This window comes from Alternaria burnsii (genome assembly GCF_013036055.1).
Source record: "Alternaria burnsii strain CBS107.38 chromosome Unknown 705, whole genome shotgun sequence".
Lineage (NCBI taxonomy): Eukaryota > Fungi > Ascomycota > Dothideomycetes > Pleosporales > Pleosporaceae > Alternaria > Alternaria burnsii.
The window spans coordinates 1,642,924-1,667,273 of NW_024066107.1; the positions used below are offsets into that span (position 1 = coordinate 1,642,924).

The window sequence follows — 24,350 nt, forward strand, 5'->3', positions numbered from 1 at the left end:
TTTCAATCTTCTTGTGCGATACCCAACTTTTACGGTTCTGCCAGGTTTTCAGGACATAGGATAGTTTGCCTCTCCCATCATCGGTAGGGCAGAATGAAAACGGTCAGATTATAGCTTGCTGCTTTTGTGCTTTGTGATGTTGCGCCTGAACCCTCGGCCTCCTTGCATCTGTTGACATACTCCAGAACTCGACAGCAACATCAGTGGAACCCAGATTCTGGCTTATTGGGGCCCATTAGCTTCGTTGGGTGTCCAAAGCCCTGGCTGTCGCAGAACTCGGTCCGGTATCTACCTTGTTCTCTAGGCCCATGACCCAAACACTTAGCTTTCTCCTGCTCTGGCTAGCATATCTTGGGCGCGACGGTATCAGAGCGACGGTCTTGACAATCCGAAGGAAGACGCTGACTCTGAAGAAACTGAGATCCAGTCTGGTTAGCCGTGAATTTGCCGAAGCGACCGTGGGCCTTGGAGCGTTTTCCATGCATGGAACCCTTCGCAGCCGATCGCTTGGATTCGGTATAGACTGTTCTGTTGAGTATAGCTGCAGTGCGTTCAGAGTCAGGGGCCCCATCTTTGTTGATTTTATCGAAGGTCGGAGATAGTTGGCGGAGCTGGTCAAATGAACACATGAATGCGAAGTTGAGGAAGGAAAGAGCAAGTGATTAGCTAGAGTCAAGCCGTGTGTTTTGCTAGACTCTGAAACTGTGGGAAATGCATCATTGACAAAAAGTGAATCGGTAGTCCATGTGCAGTAGGGGTTTCTACCTTGTACGTTGGATGGGAATGGAGTAGATATGGATACAAAGCAACGGCCTGGGAAGCCATCGGCTAGCTTTTTCAAGGATTTGAAAAACCCCGAGAAGCGTCATAGATTTCTTAGCAGGACACAGACAACATCCTGAGTGGAAGCAAGCATGCCTTAAGGGTTTAGGAGATGATGCTGACATGATCTTGATAGCTCGCCCAGGTTGTGCATCGTGAGATCATCATCAGGAAACTTTTCGCGCGGAACGCCGACTAGCAACACTGCTAGCTTTCCATTACAGCTTCAGCAAATGCGGAAAGCCGATGTTAAGCTCTCTATACACTTCCGTCGCAAGCGCAGCATCACATGCAAGCAAAAGTATGTACCGTCCAATATATTTACCTTCGCTCCACCAGCGCAGAGCGCAGAAGAGAAGGGGGTAAGCGAACGCATGATCATTCTAACCTCCATTTTCCCCTCCAAATCTCCATTGAGGTGGAAGACACAGAGTGAATAATGGGGTATTCAGTTTTAATGAACAGAAGAGGATGGCGCGACGCGTTGGTTTTGATGGCTGCAAAGATTTTGGATGACTAAGGGGCGCTTGTATGGAAGGGGTTAGTGTAGGAGCATGGGTCAGCTGAGCGAATCAAGAATGGCGCGTTGGGTGTGACGAGGATGGTGGGGCAGGGGATTTTGGGCGAGGGCGCGGGGTTTTGTCGTTGGCCTGTGGGAGTGAGTCTTCTGGAACAAAAGAATCAGATTGAGTTCTTGGATACAAAAGGTGAATAAAGAGTCTCTCTGTATTGTAAAACGTGGAGTGGGAGGCTAACGAGCCGTGGTTTGACAGACTCATACTTCCACGACTAGATCACTCGCCCTTGTGAACGATCCTTACACGAGCGCACTTAACCCGCTCTCCGCCAAAGACTCCTCCCGCTCGGAATCTCAAGAGAAGAACCACAGGCTCGACCGCAAACTCAGTCGCCCCTACTATCCCAAATACTCTCGACTGCGCATACGGGTCCCACCTGCGAACCGTCTCGACACACAATACCCTGCACTTGCACACAAAGAACTCAAACACACAACATGTCTTCAGCAGGACGTGGCCGCGGCGGCAAGTTCAACAAGGTCAAGCGCGGAGGCGGCAAGAAGTTCTCGCGCGACCTACAACCGCTGAATGCAGATGGCGAGGTCGTCGGCATGTGGGGTGTGAGTACCTACTGTACCTTGAGTATACAATCGTCTTCTAACACAGAACTGCAGGACCAACCCGACAAAGTCGACGAGGAGTCCTCTGAAGAAGAAGAATCTTCCGAGGAAGAGTCCGGCGAGGAGGCTGGCAAGCCCGAACAAGAAGAGTTGACGCGTGAGCAGCGCCGTGAACTCGCAAAGAAGCGCAAGGCGGCCGCGATTGCGAAGAAGTCACAGAAGACCCCCGAGGCAGGCGACATGCCCACCGACTCCTCTGAGGACGAAGACGATGATATGCCCGCGAACCCAAATCACACTGCAAAAGCCCGTACACAAGCCACAAAGGCCCCTGTCGATCCAGAAGCTGAGCCCATCGCTAAGGGAAAGGGAAAGCAACAGGACCTCTCCCAGCTCTCCCGCCGCGAGCGTGAGGCTCTCCAGGCGCAAGCCAACAAAGATCGATACGACAAACTACACGCTGAGGGCAAGACTGAGCAGGCGCGAGCCGATCTGGAGCGCTTGAAGCTGGTTCGTGAGCGCAGGGACGCTGAGGCTGCGCGAAAGAAGGCTGAGGCAGAAGAGCGTGCTGAGCTGGAGAAGGAGAAGAAGGAGCTCATGGAGCGTGAGAACAGGCGGCGAGAGCAGGCCAAGGGCAAGGCCGAACGTCTTGCTAAGGGCGGCAAGAAGAAGGCCTAGATCTGACACTTGTTGTTAGACATGGGGCTTTCGTGATGTTGCAAGTCAGTTCTGCGGCGCCGGATCACCAGTGCACATGTGCGAACGCGTCTGGCCTCCATGCTGACGGACTGCATGCTCCGCGAATGACTATCTTGCTCCGAGCAGGTAATAAATGCTCATGATGGGTTGATGAAAGCAGTCAGAAGACAACGTGGCGACCACCACGCGACATACCGCATGGTTCGAAGAATAGACGAATATGACCCAGAGTTTACGAACCAGAACTCCTTTTTGCTGCTTCATGCCTGATGTACTGTGGATCACAATCTAACGCATCGCCTACAGCGAACCACAACATCTCATCGTCAAGCGACCTCCATATGGCATGGCATCTCGAAGCTTCGACGGCAAATACGAGTTCGTGTGGGAGCCATGAGCCCCCACGACGCCCTTATGCTCCCCGCCAGTTAGTGCCTCGCCTCGCGAACGCGAAAGTTCACGACTTCGTCATCACTCGCTCCACTATATATGAACATCGCCATGGCGCCACTGATGTTTTCCATTATGCGCATACACTTCCAGAGCCTTTGGCCTATTTGCGCATCGTATTGCGAGTCTATTCAACATGGCTGAACCGATCCCTGCTGGGGAGCAATCTAACTACGAGACCTTCCGCGACTGCATGAGCGAACCTATCATCAAAGCTCTGGCTGCACCAATTGAGAACCCGAGACCGAAGAAGAAGAGACATGCGAAGAAAGGTTCAAAGAGCGGGAAGAATGAAGTCATGAAGCCGGAGTCTACAGAGGCGAATACCGATGGAAGCGAAAAAGGAACAGATGCCGAAGACTTGGGCGAATTCATCGAAGTATGCCAGCAGCACATACTTACGCATTTGGAACCTCACTGACTGACAATACAGTATCTGAGCACCCTAATCTTCCCATCTCTACCTCACGAACTGCGCACACTTACGCACTCCATCTTCAAAGACTCGCCCAACCTCCAAGACCTCTACACAACCCCCCTTTCAGCCTCAACATATACGAACCTCCTCCAACACATTCCACCTACCGCAATCGACAGCCTAGAGAGCTACGGCCTCCTTCCACCTACTTCCGACAGCATCGATCAACACAACCTGCTCACACCTCTCCTCACAACGTACATCTCTGCCGTCACCGCGCCACCACCCATATGGAGCAGCACGCGTGCTACAGCATGTGAACTTTGCGGCAGGGACTGGGTGCCGTTGACATACCACCATCTTATTCCAAAAGCAGCGCATGCGCGCGTGAGGAAGAGGGGTTGGCATACAGAAGATAAGCTGAACAGCGTGGCGTGGTTATGCAGGGCTTGTCACAGTTTTGTGCACAGGTTAGCTGGAAATGAAGAATTGGCCAAGAGCTTTTATACGGTTGACCTGATACAGGTGGGCGGTGTGGAGGAGGATGTGGAGAAGAGGGAGAGTGTTGAGGGATGGGTCAAGTGGGTTGGAGGGGTTCGGTGGAAGAGTAGGTAGGGGATGGTAAGTGAGAAAGTCTGTACTTGGGTTGGACGTGGCGTGACGTCTTGGTATGGGTATTACGATGCTATGGATGGATTTTTTTTCCATCGTCTTTGCTTGATACAGAAGCCTTGCTTTGGGATATGCATATCGTAGGACGTAGACACTCGCTTCTCGATGTTCTGCCTCCATATTCAAACTCTATCGTCTGACATTATTCAGCACCTTTTCTTTCTTCTCTTTTCCATCACCAGTGTGTCGGCACGTCAATCTCCTACATGTTATACTAATCGACCCAAGGGTGCTTCTAGTCTAGTGGTCGCGCTCACGCGCTTGATCAATAATACTAATCGACCATGCTACGATCATCCCTCTACCCTGTCTTTTGCCCAACGCTCTGCCTTGTCTTTTCCTCGGTCGTCACCGCCGTTACATCATCTATCGCCACAACGGATCCTCATGAGGACACCGTGCTGCACTACTTCACTCTTGGAACCATTGTTGCGACGCCCATGGAGTATACTTGTGGGTGCCACATAGACTAGGTTGTCGAGGTAAAAAAGATTGAGAAGACGAAGAAGCAATGAGAACAGGAGGAAGTGATGTCATGTTGTGGTAATAGTAGTATTAATTCATTCGTCAGGAGCTCAGTTGACCAACTGAACTCAGGGTATATATGCACGCTAAAATGTGGATATACTACGGGTATCCGCCCTCAAAACGCCAATTCCGATATGCAAGTCATCCAAACGGCCTGCCGCCGATCGCGGCCTCATAAATGTTATACATATCACCGTCATAACGGTGCGTCATCGAGAAAACCCTTCTCGACTTCGTCGGCAAACACGGGATATGAACGCCAGCGTTCTCCCGTCTTGTTCTCCCTCTTCCTCGCTTCGAGACTTGCACGGACGTGTGTAAGGAAAGCCTCAGTGCTTGGATCACTTGGTGTGCGGCGGAGTTCGCATGGCACACTTGATGCATTAGCCATGCTTGGTGTTGGCGCCGTGGTGGTGGAAGAAGTGGTTGCCGAAGCCTTGGTCTTCCGTTCCACTGTGCATATCCTCTTCCTTGCAGATTCTCTGAATCTCTTGAAAGGATCCTCGACTTTGGTGTCGAGCTTCTCGAGCTTCTCTAGCTTATGCAGCATCTGAACCTCATCACGGACCCATTTTGGTGTCCATTCACCAGCAGGGAAGGATTTCCGTCGTTGAGAGGTGGCCAGGTGATCGTGATATGTGTCGCTGCTTAAGCGAAGCTCGAACTCACTTGCCGGGCTTCTGCGTACAGGAGCAGGAATCACAATCGGCTCCGGCACGATGGGAACGGGTTTGCTGGTGAAGTCAACGAGTTGGCCTGGGTGCACTTCACCCGTGCTGTCGCATCGCGACAAGACTATTGGCGTGTTTTCAGGTCCCGAAATCTTGATGCTCTTGTTGGGTGAGAATACCGCCTCTGCATCTGATACTCTTGAATCGATTCTCTGTCTCTTGGAGCTTTGCTCTACCTCTGATCTCGGGGAGCCTGATGCCGATGATATGGATGTTCGCGGACTGATGTCAGGCGAGTGGTCTTGACTCTTTCGTCGAGACCCGAAGCCAAAGCTGAAGTTCATGTTGAAGATTTGGCTTGCTCGACGACGGCGTCTCTTCTTGAGGTTCGGAAATGACCACGGAGCAGCATTTGCTGGTTTCGATGCCATAGCCATGGGGGCGGACTGAAGCAGTAGTGATGGGAGTGGTCTGCTTGTGACCTCCATGTTGAAGGCGTTTGGTATCGCAGGTGTGAGTGGTGTGAAGGGTGTGAAGGGTGTGAAGAATTGCAAGTTGTTGTGGTTATGTCCTTGGTTGGTGTACCTTGGTAAAGGTAATGTACGATTTGTCTTCTCTGTTGGAGGATAATATGGTTGCAAATTTCGTGCTACCTCTTTCGCGGCGGTTGTCTCACTTGATAAGTAGGCGTCTCGTGTGAATGCATAGAACAAGTCATCTTGCAGGCCCTGTTCACGAGGCGCTGGTCGTGGGAGACGTGGGTCTGGCGCGAAATGCGAGGCCAGCAAAGTGTTGGTCGATGTTTGCTGCACGGGGAAATTCGGAAAAGGGCTGGTTTGCGACAGCCATGGGGGCGTGGTGCAGTCATATGGTGTTGGCACGAACATTTGACTTGTGCTGGCGTGGGTGTGGTCGCGTGCCCAGGCTGCGGATGTGGCTCCGATTTTTTCCCGATTGCGGATTGGAGTTGCGGTGTGGACCTGAAAGCCTCCTCTAGACATGTGTTTGTGATTTGATGGTGCTCGGCTATTGGGCCCGGGGTGCAGAGGGTGTGCTGGAGTACACCGGTGTATGCTTAAAGATCGTCGCTTTGGTGGTAGCCGCGGTAGCCTGGGATAACAATTCGTTGTGCTCTTGACCGCTGAAGTCGGTTTCAGGTTATATACCGCCTTTTCTGCATCAACGCATCTGCGCAAGTTCGCCGACAACAAGACTCACCGCACCGGTACGCTTGCACGTGCACCACCTCTCAACCGGTGCATTACATGCCTCGACACTTACAGCCCCGGATATTCCAAAAAAGATGGAAAAAAAGAACCTACCCCTACGTCCTGTCATCATACATCACCTCTACACCTCATGCCACCGTACCTGTGGGTCCACCACCACCACTTTGCCAGCGGTACAACCAACAGCACACCGCACATCGTGACCAGGTCCCACGTCTTTTCGCAACACTAGTTTATGACGGTGTGTTGCTGGTGAAGCAGATCGCTGGTTGGCTGCGGGGGCGCGACGTGCCGTTCAGCTTTCCGTGGGTGAGTTGTGTGTCGGAATGTGGGTGAACCGTGGGCGGATGTGAGCGAGATCGCCAACTAGCGTGGTTTGGCATTGCGTACAGGGTCCATGACAGATCTCAGGGCATCTAGATCTGGACATATTAGCGCGCCATGCGAACGATCGCGGAGAACAGCATCAAAAGAAATCTGAGAACTGAGAGTTGTTATAGAAACTCCGGAGATACACGAGACACGTGCTGATCTCTCCGTCTTTTGCACCAAGATCTGTCCATCTCGCCGAACGGGACTGGGTACCAGTAGCTCTGCTCCCTGAGCATAGCCACGAGCTAAGATCTAAGGACATCGTGTATAGCGCTCAGCTGAGTGAGCTCTCTGCTCTGGAATCATACGGCCATCACAAGCGGATGATGCCTTGTCCAAACGTCAGAAGTCAAATCATCGTACCACAAGGAGATCAGGAAAAACAGAACATAGCGAATTTTGATGACCATCTGGATCTGCAGTGCAGGTTTGGTGACGCACGATACCCATATTATGTGATAGAAACGGCTTTTGAGAGTTTGGGCGACAACTACATCTACGTCTTGTTGTAGATCAACATACGTAGCTACACAAGCAGATGTGCGCATTACGATTACCCTCCGCTCGTTCAACACTCAAGTTATACTTTGTTTATTTGCCCGAGGTAATACAATCAATAGCACGTCCCTTCTGCTAAAGACAGTCTGCTCAAGCTTAGAGTAAAATGTACTGCACAGCCACAATGTCGGATTCTAAAGCTCCCATCTGCCGTACCCATAACTTATCTCTTAATGAGTTCCTTCTTCGTCCTTCTCTCCAGCTCCATAGCACCGATGATCGCACAACCAAGTCCACTCCCATCCTCGGCACTAGTAATGGCGATCGGACCTTCGCCCTCCCCACATTCCTCCTCCTTCCACCCTAGCACCTCACCCAAAGCTTTAGTCCATCTTCTCTTGAACTTTGGATGTTTGTTTGCTACACTGCCGTCTGCAGCCACATGGCCCTTCTTGATATCTTCTTTGGTGCAGATGGCAGCAACACCACAAGCGCATAATCTGGCACCGCGCACAGCGATCATCTCAGCCAGTCGACGTGAGAGTTCAATCTCAACGTCTGATGGCTGGAGGGAGAGTATAGACTGGAAGAGTTCGTGTGTTTTGGTGAACTTATGTGACTCGTCGTCCTCGATCTGAGAGAGGAACCCCGTGTCTATGATGTATGGCTCACGCAGCTTTCTCGTATCTTGATTTGAATCCTGGTTGAAGACAAGGCCGCGATCTAGGAGTTCGACTAGTATGAGGCGGAATATTTCACCTAGATACAAACCAGCGGAGAGTTTCTCAAAAGTTTGCTCGCCAGGCCGAGGGCTTTCTGCATCGATCTTCTTGTCGTATTTCGTGCGAGGGAGGACACGGTGCGAGTTGTCAAAAGCGCCGTATTCGCAGTTGATGGCCATTTTCTCTTCGCCCTTGACCGCTCCATTATGGGATGATGCGTCTGTGATTCTTTCGTCGTTTGGATCTAGTTTTGCGATACTTGATAGGCTAGCCATAAACCTAACAGCGGCGTGTACGAAGTTAGTGTATGTCTGATATGAATTCCGTGCAGGGACAGTTCTTACGCTGCATTACATCCTGTACCAAAGATGCCGCCTATTATGGTCTCTGGGTCGTTGTAGGCAGACGCGATCATCGCACCGACAGTGTCGTTAATGACGCAGATTAAGTCGACTGGCAGCTTTCTCTCTTGCAGCTTTTCTCGAAGCTGCTTCGCAGCATCCTGGCCCTCTACACCCTTTATATCAAACCCTTTTGTCCACGTCTGCAAGACTGCGTGGTCGATACGATCTTGCGTTGCTGGATAACTGAAAGTAAATCCCAGTGGCATAGGCTTCTGCGTGTTATACTGCTGGTCCAATTTATGATCCTTGAAGAAAGCCTCCACTTTTTCCGCAATGAAATTCCAGAGAGCATCGGACTCTCCCTTTTTCAGCTTCTCCGGTAACTTGTATTGTTCTTGCTCCATGCCGTATTTGCCGTCTCCTTGTTTTCGGCCTTCATCTCCATACAAGTCTACTTTGCAAACCCTCAAATTTGTGCCACCGAGATCCAGTGTCATTATTGTACCCTTCTCTTTCCCTGTTGGTAGATTGTGCACCCAAGTGACGTTCATGGGAATATTTTGCTTGTCTTTAGCGAGACCTTCTTCCAGTTCTTCACAAAAGCGGCTAACAATCTCCTCGAGTTTGGTTCTTGGGATCCAGAATTGATTGTCAAGACGCGCGAGTTCGTCGTCCAGAGCCTGGGGTAGATCGGCCATCTTCTCGAGTTCGGAGCGTTGCCGCCATGATGTACATGATTCTTCGTCTATGCGTTGGCCTGCTGAAGAAGACATGGTGTAAATGGGGTATCTGAGTAACAAGGACAGGGAAACAACAATAGCTTGTCAACAATTTGGACGATTCAATCCCGATACAAAGCGTGGCGTGAAATTTCTATTACTTGTTTTGAGGTTCATATTTACTATGGTCGACATGATGACATCACACGACGCTTACCACGGTTTAAACTCCTGATTCAAACAGTAACCGCAGTTGTGGCAGATCCTATCACTCCGAGGAGCCTCTTTTGTCTGAATGACGTCCGGCTGGATATCAGAAGGGGGGAACAGAGAGGGAGCCGCGTGGGTTCTTGCCAAAGCCTCGGGCCGAGAACCGGCGTACCTCGTGTTGTTGAGTGGGCCGTGGGCTAGGGTCGACGAAGCCTAGCGAAAACAAACGAGATGTATTGAGATGTAGATAAGATGCTAATGTGATGACTGATGTGTTCGCGCGTCGTTTACGCAGCGCCCATGGTATCGAATGGAATCCGTAACTCCGTGTCTAATGCAATGTACCCGTCTTGAATCAGACATAAGAAATAAAAGTGGCTGCAGATGCAGCAGGTGAGTGTTGAAACGCTAGTCGCGTTGTGGGCCTTGTTGAACGAGTCCAGAGTGTTCCAAGGTCGGTTTGCAGCGGATGTAGCCTACGCAGCGCATTTTTGCTCGAACAGACCATGCTCAAGCCTTTGTGTTGTTCGCATGCTTGCTGGCGCGTCGTGCATGGCTGCATGCTCCATCTCCTCTTTAGCTGCAGCCCTTGTGTTTAGCAGACTGAGATACGTCTGCCAGCCAATAGCGATAACACCGCCAAATATGCTACGGTATTCGATAGGGATGTAGGTGAAGCTGAAGGCTGTGACGGCAGGCCAGAGTTTGCAGCTGTTATACCAGCTTGTCGGCACCGTATTCTTGATGCGTTCGAGGATCTCGGGCAGGGTTGCGCCGGAAAGAAGCGATTGCATGCCGAAGAAGTACGAGTTGAACAAGGGGGTGAAGAAAGCTTGGTTGATGAAGACCTGTTGGGTGATGAGCAAGCGTTGGCGATTACGGGGGAAGGGAACGCACCTTGATTGACAGCGAGAGTGTCTTTGAGCTGTAGTTGAAGCTGTTGGATAACCACAGGAACCACTTGTAGGATGGGATAGAGCTCAGTCCTCCAATTGCGAGAGCGCGTCCTGTACGGGCCCAGTCACGGTTGTCGCTCCATTCTTGGACCCAGCCCTTTTCCGCTGCATCGTCGACGACTTGCAGCACTTGGTTGGACTCGTCAGGCGCAATGCTCTGGGCCACTAGGTCGCCGATGAAATAGATGACGAGCGAGGATATGAGCTGTGTCCTGTAGGGCCTCCGCTGTTGCACGCGACCATATGCGCGGAAGGGTTCGATGATGGGGTCGAGCCAAAGCCAGCTTGGCCCGGGAATGGACCGCGCCGTTTCCGTCGGCCTGCCACCCGCGTGCGACTTGTCGAAATGGCATCTGCGAGTGACATTGGAAGGATGGACCTGAGTGCGTGCGCGTTCGAAGCCAGTTCCCGAGTTTGTGTTCCGGGAGTAAGGGGCGTTGGGCATGCGCCTCAAGCCAACACGAGTCCAGGCGCAGGAAGGAGCGATCATGATGGTGGTTTGCGGGCTCTCATGAGGTGGTGGGCGAGGGATATCAACGAGGCAGCGCAGAGCGAGGCATACTTTGTTGTGGTTTATGACTTGTCATCTCCGCACAGAGGCCCAGACGGTTGTCCGAGTGTCGGCGCGCGCAAATGATGAGATTCAGGGTCCAATTGCGCAAATAACCGCCTTAGTCACCCATGGCATTCGACAGCGTCACTGCACGGACCCAGGTACACATGCGTGTTGAGAGTGCACGCCAAATACACGTGGCGCAGCTGACGTCTACGCTCCATAAACCCTCATCACGACTGGCTCCATCTCGCTGCGTCTGGAAGCCCTTTCTGAAACAGCCTCGTGATGCTCTGCCCGTCGCCCCCGATGGTCCGTCTCCTCGTCAACAACAACAATCATCGCCCCGACATCGCCCCACACCCTATCGTGGACATGCAGCCCCCGTACCATGGTTGTGAGCTGTTCTTCCCACTGTTTATGCAACTCGTGCCTGTCCTGAAGGCCAGGACGTCGCTAGTGGGTCCCGATGCTGAGCCATGTCATCACTGTCTTCAACGTGCCGATGGTAACCACGCCTGATACCACCAAACCCTGCAGTCTGGCAACTCTGAGCCGAGCAGTCAGCCCGACTTTGTCCATACGCGTTAGAGTATGGAGCTCACGCTCGACTTCTGTTTCACGCGCATACATGCGCGGTTTGAAGTGCATCAGGCTTCCCTCCACCGTTGTAACTCTTGCAGACACTTGTCTTCTCCCTGGATGCGTATATTCCCCATCGCGTCTCCTTGGGAAAGCTCTAGCTTGTAAGTGGGCGAGTGGACAAGACTCTCGAGACGTGCGTCTTGAAGTCATGTCCATAGTGCCAATGTCTTGAGGGGAGGCCGGCATTGCTGGTGGATCAGGTCAAGAATTGGCTTGTCTCTCTAGCTTTTCCCCTTGGGCGCCCCTCGCGCCCCTTCGTCTGTTCAACGAGCTTCTTGCGGAAGCTTGTACCCTCAGCCCATGCGACTTCGGCTTCGTAGTGCGCTTAGCCACGCAATATCATCATACGACGGGTTCCCCAATAATGAAGCCTACGGGGCCTTTGCTTGTATAGTGGTCTTGATTCATTTTGACGAATTCGGAGCACATGCGAAGATGTTGTGTGTGTATGTTTGAGACGTGAAGTAATGATTGTAGAGTAGCTTGGCAGAACCAGCTATAAACCTACGCGAGGCTTTCAAGGCTGTTTGTTTACGCCACATCGGCACTAGATGGCATCAGCATGCTACCTTCTTCTGTGTTGATCAGAATGCTGTCAGGACAAGACACCACGAGAATTTAGTCAAAACAACAGTTTGCGTCAAAGCCGAAAAGGCAACGAATCCAATTCGTCGTGAGAATTACGTATATACACAAGAATTGAAGACAGGCGACGCTCAAGCCGCTCATTGCAGGAGACAAGCCCACTAAACACTAACAAAGCTCTACTCAAGAAAGGCCAAATGTACCCCTTGTCAATCATGAAAAACACCCGATGCAAACGGCATCTTTTTATGGCCCAGCAACGCCATCGTCAAGGACATGCACTTACAAGCACTGGGAGTACCAGTCGTTCTGCTTGACGCACTTGCAGCCGGAAGCGCAAGTAGTAGGACCTGTGAAGCCGATGCCACCGCACTGGCCGTACTTCTGAGCTCCAGCACCACCGGCGGTAGGAGCAGGCTTAGCGACGGTGGCAAGGGTAGTCTTGGCTGGGGTAGCAGCCTTGGTGGTAGTAGGGGTGGCAACCTTGGTAGGGGCAGGAGCAGCGACCTTGGTGGTGGTGGGAGCAGCGGGCGCAGGCTTAGCTGGGGCGGCAGCACCACCAGCACCGTTCCAGAGCTTGGGTCCTGGCATGGGGTAGCTAGAGTAGGAGCCGTAGAGGTTGAAGTGAACACCCGGGTCTTGGGCGCTGAGGTAGCCGGGAATAGCAACACCAGCAGGCAGCGCAGTGGTGCCAGAGCCACCGACCTTTACGTGAATGCACTCCTGGTAGAATTGTGCGCCACCGATGCGGTCACCCTCGTGTAGGGCAATAATCTCAGGGCGGATGATGTACTCGCCAGGTGCAACATTGGGCAGAGTGAACTCGTGCTGTCCTGGCTTGCCAGTGTATGAACCCTTGATGAGCTTCTCGACGGCCCAAGATTTGCCATCGTAGCCATCCTCAGCAATTTTCGTCCATGACATAGAAGAGCCAGCCTTAGACATGTAGACGGTGATAGGTCCCTTGTGAGAGGGGTCGATGATGTCGTCGCTGGCGTCAGCGTTGTTGTGGTGCCACTCGACCTAAGAGTATTCGTCAGTTCAAGTTCTATACAATGTGGACCGTTGGAGTACTTACAGCAATCTTGTCACCACCGTTGACGGCGACCGACTTGGAAGCCTTGATGTTGGCTACGTTGCACTCCATAGCCTTGGAGGTAACGTCGGTAACTGGGTTGTTGTTGGGAGGAGAGTCAATGTAGCCGCCCTGAACATTTCCGAGACCCTGAGACTTTCCGTTGACCGAGATGGAGTAGACAGTGGTGTGAGCACTGGCAGCGCCAGCGAGAGCGAGAGCGAAGATGGAGGCCTTCATTTTGGATGTGGAATTGAAGAGTTGATTGGTTGATTGAGTAGTTGTTCTTGTAAAAGGCGACTGTCTGAAGAGAGCGACGAAGTAAAGATCGAAGAAGTCAAGGACTGAAAAAGAACGTGTATAGAACGAGTGTGTTGAGCGTCAAGCGTGCCTTTCCAACCAACGTGGGCACCATGGGTTTTATACACGCAGAATCCTTCCGTATACGGAATCACGGGTCCCAAACATCGCCATCTCGCTTGGTGATTACATGTCAGTTCAGTGCCAGGACTAAAACAGCCACCAAGAACGTGTTGGCGGTTAGCCGTGCAGACAGACATCAGACTTCATCGTATCCTACACGACACTAGTGATGGGAAGAGGCTAGATCCGCCGTTAGAAGCACAGGGGCCGTTGGGGAGAAGGACGGCACGACAGTTGAAGCCAGAGCCTTACCGTTTGTAGGACGCAGGATTCAAGTGGCGGTGTTGAGACTATGTGCATACCCTGTGACGATCTGTTCTAGGTGCAGCATCTTGGGTTCTTGATTCAAGGAACCTGAAACATGAGCGAGGACATCCCTTGAGTTGATCTGGCGATGAACCCTTTTGGAGCCAGCCAACCCCGAGAGCCTCGGTATTTTCTTCTTCCCTACTCTTTTTAAAGTGACAATGGTCGTTGTGCGGCGGTATTCTGTCTGACCATCATGAGTAGGTGATGATGGTCAAGGCCCTATTTCACAGCCTTACAAAATCGTGGTAGAAGCGAGAGGTATTTTCGGAGACCCTCATTTCGGTTCAGTGGCTGAAAACGCCATGTATTACCGCCCAGGACAGCACTGAACAGCGGCGTCAAGATGTTCCGTCATACTGCAGACACCTGCGGAAGTGGAAATGAGCGAGGAGACGCGCATTGTCGCGCGGTGTCCGATGTTCATGTGAGCACAACTACCAAAACAAATTTGCTAGGTACGACGTGTAAGGAGATAGTAGTCTTCGCATAGTTCCGCTACTGTGACTATGATGATGATGATGCCTTATCAGACTTGTTATGATCCGTGGAAGGGATTGTGCTGATCCTTCGTCGCTGCACGGGCCCATGGACACTTTCCCAGTCCGCGGCTCCGTTGCTTGGCGTTCACAAAATCAATCTTGAGGACGGGACGATCACCCTGCCCAGAACACAAATATTTGGGATACTAGGTTGTGTGCGTTTCATGACAACTACATCATGCAAGCCTCCAATCAAGGCCATGAATTTCAATTGTTGATTAGGTGTGCCCACGCTCGTCTCATACAGTCACTTTCCATGTGGCCCACAATACGTGCTAAACGAGGACAAGAAGCAGAGTCAGGGGCATTATTGACAAACTAGGGCGTAGCGATGTTTCCGATCACTGCTCGTGTTTTGTGCATGTGTCAATCCTACAGAGCCAACATGCGGTCACGAAAGGTAATTAGATACAATCCAATAGGTAACTAGCCACCTTGGCATAGTGCATAGGTACTTCGTTGCCAAGGATTCGGAACAGAAACGTCCCTAACCAAGAGCTCGAACACACCAGCTTCACCAACTGGTTGTCTATCTAGTTGTTGCCAGAATCACACACACTCTTCCGATCGCTCTGGTGTCTTATTGACGCCTTGCTCAACACTATGCGAAACATTCGCCATTCCCTGCAGTACACGCATCGATCAAGCCATGCCAACAAAATCGTACGACATTTACGGATATGCAGCACAAAGAACAGTACAAGCGCGATCAACTGATTCTGCAAGAAAGTCTAGGAGAGAGACGTAAGGGGTAGAGCAAAGGGTAGTGAAAGTGTAGTAAGGTGCGGCTGCCCGCCTTGGCAAAGAGTGACACTTGAAGAAACAGTGTTCTTGCTCACCAATGTGCTTTCGAATTTTTTTGAACACCAGAAAAATGCCCATTCGAACGCTAAGGTGAGCAGATACATAGACGGAACAAATGTTTTGGTACCTGGATTCATCGGTGATCAGTATCTCATTCAGTTTTCCTTCTTAGGCATTGCCCATCAGCTCTCCATTTTTTCCTGGAATTGCAATCATCAGAGTAGAACGTCTTCTACAAATCTACTTTCTGATCTCGTACATCCTAGTAGCGGCTGCAGCCGCTCTTTTCGGCGATGGAAGCAAGGAACAAGTTGTCCACCTATCATTTCACGTACAGTACTCATTCGACACGACCCGCCAGGGATATCGGGCTAAGATTCCGTCGATTAGGTATATTCTGACAGAAACCATGCGTACTGTGTCTAGGAACCTCACTAATGCTAGCCAATAGTGTTGCATTATGCTTACCTTGCACCTGGACTATCCACATTTGGTCCAAGGTAGCGTGGCCGATGTTACAAGTAAAGAAGTTGTAGTCGGAAGTGCCTACGTTCTTAGATATGCTTCCGAGCTCTAGTATGATTCTGAGTAGGCTACGTTCCCGGGAAATGGCGACGGCAAATATTAAGATGACCGAGTTAATCTTCCGAGGCTGAAGTACGTGCGGAGACGAGAAACGCCAATGCGCACGACTACAACAGGTAAGCCCACGCTCTTCTCATTGGCGAGGTATATTGAGATCTCCGAAACGGTCCTACTTATGTCAGGTGTCTCTGGTGGCAAGGCTGGCCATGAGGTTGTTTATACTAGAGTTGACAGGATGATCTGTCGGAATCTAGGGACGGATCGCGCTTGACGAAGCACACGTTATATGAAGGTCCACTATGAGTAACCACCACCGTTTAAAGTCGAGTAACGGTGTTGTGAACAGTTGAGGCACTGCAATTTTGGGACTATAAAAGGTTTGGTGCTCCACACGAAGAGATAGATTTCAGAACAGCAAGAAACATCTCGAGCAAACGTTCAACCGCCAATCGCACACCATGAAGGCCGTTTCATTCATCCTCGGCGCACTCGCCTCCGTTGCCTTCGCACAACAGCACACGCTCTGCAAGGATTACGAATATTTCTCCAGCAACGGTTACGAGCTCAACAACAACATCTGGGGTCGCAGCGCTGCGACCTCAGGTTCGCAGTGTACCTACGTCGACAGCGTTTCCAGCACAGGCGCGAAATGGCACACGTACTGGCAGTGGACGGGCGGAAAGGACAACGTCAAATCCTACGTCTACTCTGGACGTCAGATCACCAAGAAGCCTGTTAGCCAGTACAGCAACTTAGAGACGGAGGCGTGTAAGTGTTATCAAACGAACTGCAGGTGAAACATATACTGATCTCGTACACCCACGTTTAGACTGGGTCTATGATACCAACAACATCCGCTGCAACGTTGCATACGATTTGTTCACTGCTGCGAACATCAACCACGACACCAGCAGTGGTGACTACGAGCTCATGGTCTGGCTCGCCAGATACGACGTCTATCCCATTGGTACTTCGCAGGGTATGGTGACAGTTGGTGAGTGTTCCTATACAAACTGCAAGTGAGACATACACTGACCTTGTACACCCAAATATAGCTGGTCGCACTTGGGAACTTTTCTACGGCCCTAACGGTTCCATGAAAGTCTACAGCTTCGTACCTTCTAGCCCTATCAACAACTTCAAGGCAAACCTCAAGGACTTCTTCACCTACCTCCAGAACAACAAAGGCTTTCCCGCGTCGAGCCAAAACCTCATCAGTAAGCTGCTCCCCGCATCCCTCTCGACATGACTATGATTGCATATGCTAACGCTTTGGCAGCTTACCAATTCGGTACTGAGGCTTTCACCGGTGGACCTGCAACGTGTGAGTGTCCCTGCATGAAATGCATGTGAAATTTAGACTGACTTCGTATACCCATATCTAGTCACTGTGAACCAGTGGTCTGCTAACGCTTGGTAAATGTTGAATGTATTAACATAACCAACGGTAAGCTGTTCACGACAACGACGATAGCTTTAGGGCGAGAGACAATCAGCAGTCTCGATGTGTGAGGCACTGGCACCTCTTTGAAAGTCCAGTTCTTTCTGTACATACTTAGGTGCATTGATTTTCAAAACGTATATATTCTCAACAAAAATTCCAACATCGAAGACGAGATTGTGAAGAGTGAAAGCCCTAGATCATATAAGGATGGGCTGCTACTTGCACTTACAAGGCCAGGAACAGGCTTATGGCGCCAGCCACAACGCCCCAACCTAGACTGCCCACCGTTGTCTTAAACGCACCACCAGTGAACTGTTGCGGCGCACTGCCGTTTCCACTCGCACTTTGTCCCGCAACAGCAATTGTGCTCTCGCTCTTCATCGTCACCTTTCCATCCCCACCCCTTAACTGGCCTCCACCACTAACACTGGAGGGATCCATTGTACTTCCCTGAACACAACCCATCGTGCCGTTTCCACGGAACATGCGATCAGCAACGCCCTTCCACACCTGGGTAACATCGGTAATCATCTTACCAGTGAACCACATTCTGCAATCGGCAGCTTCGTACATGAACTCCAGGGGAGTGGCACTAGCATCGTTCTGTCTCAGGTTGTCTTTGAGATTGACGCCGCCAGCGATACGTCCGCCTTGGTACGCAGATCGCCTGAAGAGTTGTGTGGCGAAAGCAGTCTTACCAAGATCCATGTTCATCCAGGCTTTTTGTTCATCGGGTGAGCCGAGGAAGTAGACGGCTTGCATGCGAATTTGAATATCGTCCCACGAGAAGACCTGAGCGCCCTTGGTGCCGCCTACACCTTGCATCGGACCAGTTTGAGGGCGTCCGCCAATGGCGATTGTACGGACTGCGCCTTGGTTCTTGAGTAGTTCGGAGACAATGGCGCATGTTGAGGAACACATCCCGTCGTGTAGCATGACCATATCTTGTGCTTGGAAGGGTTGTGGTGTGCTGGTTTCATTGGCGTTGTCGTTGTAGCCGATTACAGAGAAGCCATTATATGTTGTACTAATACTGTCCGAGAAGTTGTACCGAAGGGTTGTAGTAAAAGAATCGTTGTTCGCTTGCTGTGGACCAAAGAGTTGATTCCATCCAGTTGCGGCTTTATTATTGACATCGAGAATGTGCTGATAGTTGAACCCGGCTGTGAAACCAAAGATATCGTCTTGTGTAGCACCGCGACCAAACGCTTCCACAAAAGCGGTTTGGTTAGATTGTACGTACGTCTTGTTGGCGAGGAAGCTTTCGGTGATTTTACCAGCAGCGTTTAGAGCATCGTTTGCGCGGAAGCGTGTGCCGCCAAAGGGCTCTGCGGCTGCCTGTGGGTATACTTGCTTGAAAGTATCGTAGCCGAGAATCGCATTGCCTCCACCATTGCCTCGTAAATCAAAGACCATCTTCGTTTTACCCGCTTTTTGCGACATCCTTATGAAGTCCCGCATGGTGTTTTGGAAGCTCTGAACATTAGGAGATTCGTAGGACGGGATACTCAGAACGGCAACATCCTAAGGCGGTCAGACAGATAAGAGATGTGATGCGTGCAACTTACCTCGTATCCTGCGCCATTGAGATAGTAGCCTCCAACCGCGAGATTTGAGTTGATCAGCTCAGCCTTTGGATAACCAATATGCGAGGGACTCGGCGTAGCTGTGGGAGTCACAGTCCTTGTAGAGTTGCTAGTAGGTGAGGGAGCAGGAGCAGCAGAAACAGGCTTTGGCCCTGTACAGAACCTCTGAAAAAAGGCCTCACCGCTATCAACACCAGTAAAATTTCCAAAAACGACAGCGACATTCATACTCGACCAGGTAGTCCCGTTGGCAAACTCCATGGTTGTATTCGGACCCTGATATTGCCCAGTTCTGAAACTTCCAAGAAAGGTAGTACCAGATGCAAGAAGAGCCTGAGAAGGGAAAAGCGCATTCCATCGTGTGTCTGCATCGTGGAAATCAGAATCAGCAGACACGTTCGCCAGATAGCTCTGAGCGCTCATGCCGTTAATCATCTTGACCGGCGATGGCTTGAAGGAAGAATCGTTGTTGGCTTTCACAACATCTCTGTACGTATATATCTCTGGAAGTGCCACGCCATCCGAAGAAATAGAGACCAATTCCGATCCCGTGGGTCTTTGGAATTGCATCGCCGAAGCAAGAATATCGGGTTGATAAGCAAAGTGATTATCGTAAGCTTTGGTAAAGAGGTTCAGCATCTTCAGCTGGAAGTCGTATTCGGTCTTGAAGCCACCGGCGGCGACTTGTTTTTGCATCGTGTCCAGCTCGCCTATGATGTCGACAGGCTCTTCGGTGTATTCTTTTGGCGGGTTTTTGAGGTAAGCGACATTCGATTGCCATTTGACCATGACCTTCAGATCGTCGATCAACTTGACATTTCCTTCCTTGTCAAGAGGCACAGACTGCAGACATTTTACTCCCAACTCTGCAGGAACGACAGGTCGGGCCCCAGAGGGTAGAGCTGCTATGGCCATACTGACAACCGCACAAGGTTCTTGTCCAGGAGAAGCCGATGAGGGGGTCGACGAGTTCAGAGCACCTTCTGAACCCGAGGCGGTAGTACTGTTTTCAACTGCTGCTGCCATCATCAGGTCTACATCTGCTTGCGTCATGACCTCGTTCATATCAAGGTCAGGATAGTCCGGAACACCGTACATCCATGGGTGCGGATTTGCTGTTGAGAGGCCGCAAAAAGCGCCAAATAGTACGACGGACGAACGCATTTTGATTCTCAAGGGGTGATCGTGAGGCGCAGATGTGCAAGCTCCGGGCTTTACAGCAGGATTCACAGTTCTGCCGTGAATAGAATTAATGATTAGAAAAGAGCGATCCAGCGCCAATAGTGTACTCAAACTAGAAACAAGAAATGAAAGCGTGAAGAAGAATCCTTCCGCAGCGAATTGACAAGAGAAGGGAAAAAAGGTAGAGTATTGCAGCTGTGTCTACCTACCCACATATGAAGCACATCGTGCATCCGCTGTGGCGGGGCGATGCTAAGGAAGGTTAATCCAGGGTGCAGCAGCGTTGCTGCATTATCGAAACATCAAGACCCAACCAAGCAAAGTAGGCGAAGAAGTCGAAACAATGTCTGTGTCCATAGTCTTTCGAAAGCACAAGTTATTGCGTTCCGGATCAAACACTTAAAGCCATAACGCGGATATGCTGTCGGCTAAACCATTAGAAGTCCTCTCAACGGGATTTGGTATGAAGAAGCCATGCTTTGTTACGCATGGCATGCGAGATGTAGTGGAGATGCAAAGTGGACAATTGTGCGGTACGCGAAACTGACACGAAACATTAACGTGCTGGTATGCTAAGCCTTAGTTGGCCTAGCCACAAGATGCAACGTCTCGAACGGCATCATGCGAACCTGCGAACTGCAGTGCGAACACGCTGGAATAGTCACATGCATCTGCAGAGCGACTCCGTGTGGCGATTCAGTTGGCGATGTAGCGAGTGCTGAATAAGGCTGGCTTCCGAGTAATATGTGTCATGCGTGTCTATGCTGCAGGGGGTGATTCAGCGCCTACTACACATGGCGAAGGGCTCTAATCTTGTTCCAAATCTTCTTGATACTGAACTTGTTGGTCCCATTCCCCAACCTTGGTAAATGGGCTTCTTAGCCAGTTGTTCAGCTCATGAAGGAAAAGCTTGCTGGTCTCTCTGCCCAGATATTCCGCCAAAAGATTCTCCGCGTGTCCGCTACTTGCCCTCAGATCTACCATTTTCAGGATAGAGACAATGTACGACAGCAAGAATTCAGCGTTGCTACCTGTTGTAACTGCATCGGAGGATGAAGCCTCCGACTCGGTGTGCAGGTAGGTAAAAATGCGGAGTTCGCGCCGAATCCAAGCACGTGCTTTCGACTGCAGTTCAGGCGAGTTTGCGATCAAACGGGGAGAAATGTCACGGTATCCTGAAAAGCGATTACTGCCGACATGCATCGAATACAGTTTCCTTCGGTACACGTCCCTGCGTCTGCGCAACGCAACATCTTCAATCGGCGGCGAATATGGGCGACGTGGGCCGCGTGGTCTGCTCGGCAGTCCGTAAGGTGCGAAAAGAGAGGCATTTGTAGGTGGGTGATTGTTGGGTGGGTGGGTGCGTTGAACAGTATAGCTTTTGTAGTCGGTCGGGGAGCGCCAGTCGTACTGTACAGCTGCAACTTGCGCTTTGCCTGCGTTTCTCGTCAGTAAGAATACATTGCATGAGAAGGGGATGTCTTACATAGAGGACAGGTCGACCGTTGCTGCAACCAGGACACTAGACACACAAAGTCAAACGTGTAATGGTTGCATGGAGAGGCGATGGCCCTCTCTGTTACTGGAGAGAGACATATCACACAAGTGTCGTCGGAATCGCCTTGAGTCGAGCCAGCTGTGTTTGTTGGCATGCGCTTCCTTGTCGTGCTGTCGGGCTGAGGAAACGAGCATGTAGCCCTGATGATGAGCTCATGCCGTCGGGAGTGAGCTCGGGCCAACCAAAAGTGATCGCGACTTCCCTCCTCCAACGCAGCCTGTTCGCTCGACACTCACCTTCCCGCTCGCAGCACGTGTCCAAGGGCGTGCAATTCGTCGCCCATCTTTTGTCTCACCCTGCAGCCAATTTCTCGCGTTGAATGCTCATCTCCGCTATCAGACACGTCACTTTGCCCTCTATCCGACGCTCATTACCAGCTATGCTAGCAACTTCAACCCGGCCTGCTGTCGCCGGGCCAAATGGAAAGGCAACATACCACACTGTGACCGCGCTAAAGAGGTGGTCATGTGACGAAAAAGAGCTACCTTCTGTATCTGACGTCAAGGCAATCCACATCTACGACTTCGACAATACGCGTATGTACATGGCGACTCTCCATCGCAACTAGAGCTGATGTGTTGCAGTCTTCGCAAGTCCTCTGCCGAATAAGCAGCTATGGAACAGCGCGACCATAGGCCAGCTGGGATCACCCGACATGTTCCTCAACGGAGGCTGGTGGCACGACTCGAGCATTCTCGCGGCGACGGGCGAAGGCATCGACAAGGAGGAAGCGCGCGCATGGCAAGGCTGGTGGAATGAACAGATTGTCGAACTCGTCGAATCCTCCATGGCCCAGAAGGACGCGCTGAGCGTGCTTCTCACTGGACGAGGAGAATCTGACTTCGCCGACCTCGTCAAGCGCATGGTTCGCAGCAAGCGATTAGACTTTGACATGGTTTGCCTGAAGCCTGCGATAGGCCCTGCAGGTCAGAAGTTCAGGAACACCATGGAATTTAAGCAAGAGCTGCTCAAGGACATTGTTTACACATACAAGGATGCAGACAAGTTGAACATATACGAGGATCGCGTCAAGCATACCAAGGGCTTCCGCGACTTCTTCTTCCAGTTCAACGAAGACTTGCTGAGAGCGCAGAACCAGGCCTCGCGCCGGCCCATCACGACCGAAGTTATTCAGGTCCCGGAGAATGCCACACAACTCGACCCCGTCGCCGAAATCGCCGAAATCCAGAAGCTAATCAACGCACACAACATACAGGTCAAGTCAGGCAACGCTCCGCCCGGCACTCCGCCCTACCAGATCAAGAAGACTGTCTTCTACACCGGCTACATGATTCCTTCTGACGTAACCGAGAAGTTGACATCTCTCGTCTCCTTGCCCCAGGGCGCACCGAGAGACGATATCCGATATCTCGCCAACAGCATACTCATCACACCGAAACCGTGTCCGAAGAGCATACTTGACAAGGTCGGCGGTATAGGAGCAAGGGTCAGGTGGAAGGTGACCGCCATCTCCTGCTTCGAGAACAAACTCTGGGCTGCGAGAGTTGAAGCTGTGCCTAAAGGGACCAAGTTCTATTCAGAGAACCCCGTACCCACGGTAGTCTTGGCTATTCGTAAAAACGGTCGGCCAGCAGATGCTGCACGAATCGTGAACTGGCATCCCGTACCCCAGGATCAGGCATTCGAGTTTGACAGCGTTGTAGGCGAGAAGCAAATGTTGCGCATTGAGGAAGAGACACCGAACGAAAGCGAGTATGAGAGCTACTTCCCCAACAAAGCTCATCGCAGAGAAGATCAGAACGGCCGTCACGACAACCGGCAGAATCACGGCCGAGGAGGCAGGGACAGAGACGATCGACCAGGTGGTTACCGTGGTGGCAACCGAGACCGCGGCCGTGGTAATAACAGGAACCCTTCGTACGGTCAAAGAGGAGGTGCCCGCGGCGGTAACCGGGGTGACCGTGGCGGCGGTGGTGGTGGTGGTGGTGGTGGTCGGGGACGCGGTCGTGGTGGTGGTGGACAGTACAGGAGTCTGGATGATGTCGACCACGGCTATGGAAACCGAAGCCATGATAACAATCCGGATGCCTTTTACTAAGCCCCGGCTGTGTAATTGTCCAATTGGAGGAGTTCGGTCATGATAGTATGTACTGTTTAATAAGATACCCGGAATCGTTCAGCGCACACCAAGATTGCGTTGCTCTAACAGTCTACATTCACACCATTGATGGACACGAAGCTTTCAACACAACCTCGTTTCTACGCTCTTCGGACCGTGTCAGTGCACGACCTTCCGAAAAGGCCGAGGACGAGGCTGGCAATCGGCGATGACATTTTATTAACACCTTTCTGTAGAACCATTGGGCCACCCAACTCATCACCGATGCGACACGCTACACCTTCTTCAACTGTACCCAGCGTCGTATCAAGCCTAGTCTGTTGTTTTTTATCTCTCGTGAGGATAATATGGGGATACGGGTGGGACACAGTGCCCGAAGGAGGTGAATCGGCGATCGCATGCTGAGCTCCTAGGGTAAAACTTGATTGGGGTTCACCACGACATTGCTTGGGCGCATGGGCTTAGTAAAGCGGGGTGACTGCAGACTTTGGCGATGTATAAGTATGTGAGAGTATGAGAGTTCAGGGTCGTTGA

General features: G+C 51.3%; 10 protein-coding genes across 10 annotated transcripts; 4 read left to right on the forward strand and 6 right to left on the reverse strand.

Annotated features, from left to right (window-relative positions):
- Positions 1 to 1,837: 1,837 nt before the first annotated feature.
- Positions 1,838 to 2,638, forward strand: GT037_000581 (uncharacterized protein; the record flags this gene model as incomplete). The annotated part of the gene is made up of 2 exons (XM_038925628.1): positions 1,838 to 1,960; positions 2,015 to 2,638. 2 exons carry the CDS (start codon positions 1,838 to 1,840, stop codon positions 2,636 to 2,638), a joined length of 747 nt encoding a protein of 248 aa, XP_038791484.1.
- Positions 2,639 to 3,245: 607 nt separating this feature from the next.
- On the forward strand, positions 3,246 to 4,142 carry GT037_000582 (uncharacterized protein; the record flags this gene model as incomplete). Its single annotated transcript, XM_038925629.1, has 2 exons — positions 3,246 to 3,488; positions 3,543 to 4,142. 2 exons carry the CDS (start codon positions 3,246 to 3,248, stop codon positions 4,140 to 4,142), a joined length of 843 nt encoding a protein of 280 aa, XP_038791485.1.
- Positions 4,143 to 4,923: 781 nt separating this feature from the next.
- GT037_000583 (uncharacterized protein) lies at positions 4,924 to 6,399 on the reverse strand (the record flags this gene model as incomplete). Its single annotated transcript, XM_038925630.1, has 1 exon — positions 4,924 to 6,399. One exon carries the CDS (start codon positions 6,397 to 6,399, stop codon positions 4,924 to 4,926), a length of 1,476 nt encoding a protein of 491 aa, XP_038791486.1.
- Positions 6,400 to 7,720: 1,321 nt separating this feature from the next.
- Positions 7,721 to 9,336, reverse strand: GT037_000584 (atp binding; the record flags this gene model as incomplete). Its single annotated transcript, XM_038925631.1, has 2 exons — positions 7,721 to 8,498; positions 8,564 to 9,336. 2 exons carry the CDS (start codon positions 9,334 to 9,336, stop codon positions 7,721 to 7,723), a joined length of 1,551 nt encoding a protein of 516 aa, XP_038791487.1.
- A 632-nt stretch (positions 9,337 to 9,968) lies between these two features.
- Positions 9,969 to 10,938, reverse strand: GT037_000585 (uncharacterized protein; the record flags this gene model as incomplete). Its single annotated transcript, XM_038925632.1, has 2 exons — positions 9,969 to 10,340; positions 10,390 to 10,938. The coding sequence occupies 2 exons, from the start codon at positions 10,936 to 10,938 to the stop codon at positions 9,969 to 9,971; spliced, it is 921 nt and encodes a 306-aa protein (XP_038791488.1).
- A 1,575-nt stretch (positions 10,939 to 12,513) lies between these two features.
- On the reverse strand, positions 12,514 to 13,546 carry GT037_000586 (uncharacterized protein; the record flags this gene model as incomplete). Its single annotated transcript, XM_038925633.1, has 2 exons — positions 12,514 to 13,254; positions 13,310 to 13,546. 2 exons carry the CDS (start codon positions 13,544 to 13,546, stop codon positions 12,514 to 12,516), a joined length of 978 nt encoding a protein of 325 aa, XP_038791489.1.
- A 2,878-nt stretch (positions 13,547 to 16,424) lies between these two features.
- On the forward strand, positions 16,425 to 17,386 carry GT037_000587 (glycoside hydrolase family 12 protein; the record flags this gene model as incomplete). The annotated part of the gene is made up of 5 exons (XM_038925634.1): positions 16,425 to 16,734; positions 16,796 to 16,960; positions 17,022 to 17,183; positions 17,246 to 17,290; positions 17,352 to 17,386. 5 exons carry the CDS (start codon positions 16,425 to 16,427, stop codon positions 17,384 to 17,386), a joined length of 717 nt encoding a protein of 238 aa, XP_038791490.1.
- A 249-nt stretch (positions 17,387 to 17,635) lies between these two features.
- On the reverse strand, positions 17,636 to 20,160 carry GT037_000588 (peptidase s41 family protein; the record flags this gene model as incomplete). Its single annotated transcript, XM_038925635.1, has 2 exons — positions 17,636 to 18,934; positions 18,979 to 20,160. The coding sequence occupies 2 exons, from the start codon at positions 20,158 to 20,160 to the stop codon at positions 17,636 to 17,638; spliced, it is 2,481 nt and encodes an 826-aa protein (XP_038791491.1).
- An 825-nt stretch (positions 20,161 to 20,985) lies between these two features.
- On the reverse strand, positions 20,986 to 21,830 carry GT037_000589 (uncharacterized protein; the record flags this gene model as incomplete). Its single annotated transcript, XM_038925636.1, has 2 exons — positions 20,986 to 21,614; positions 21,665 to 21,830. The coding sequence occupies 2 exons, from the start codon at positions 21,828 to 21,830 to the stop codon at positions 20,986 to 20,988; spliced, it is 795 nt and encodes a 264-aa protein (XP_038791492.1).
- GT037_000590 (tat pathway signal sequence protein) lies at positions 21,179 to 23,795 on the forward strand (the record flags this gene model as incomplete). The annotated part of the gene is made up of 3 exons (XM_038925637.1): positions 21,179 to 21,255; positions 22,076 to 22,272; positions 22,321 to 23,795. The coding sequence occupies 3 exons, from the start codon at positions 21,179 to 21,181 to the stop codon at positions 23,793 to 23,795; spliced, it is 1,749 nt and encodes a 582-aa protein (XP_038791493.1).
- Between the last annotated feature and the right edge of the window lie 555 nt (positions 23,796 to 24,350).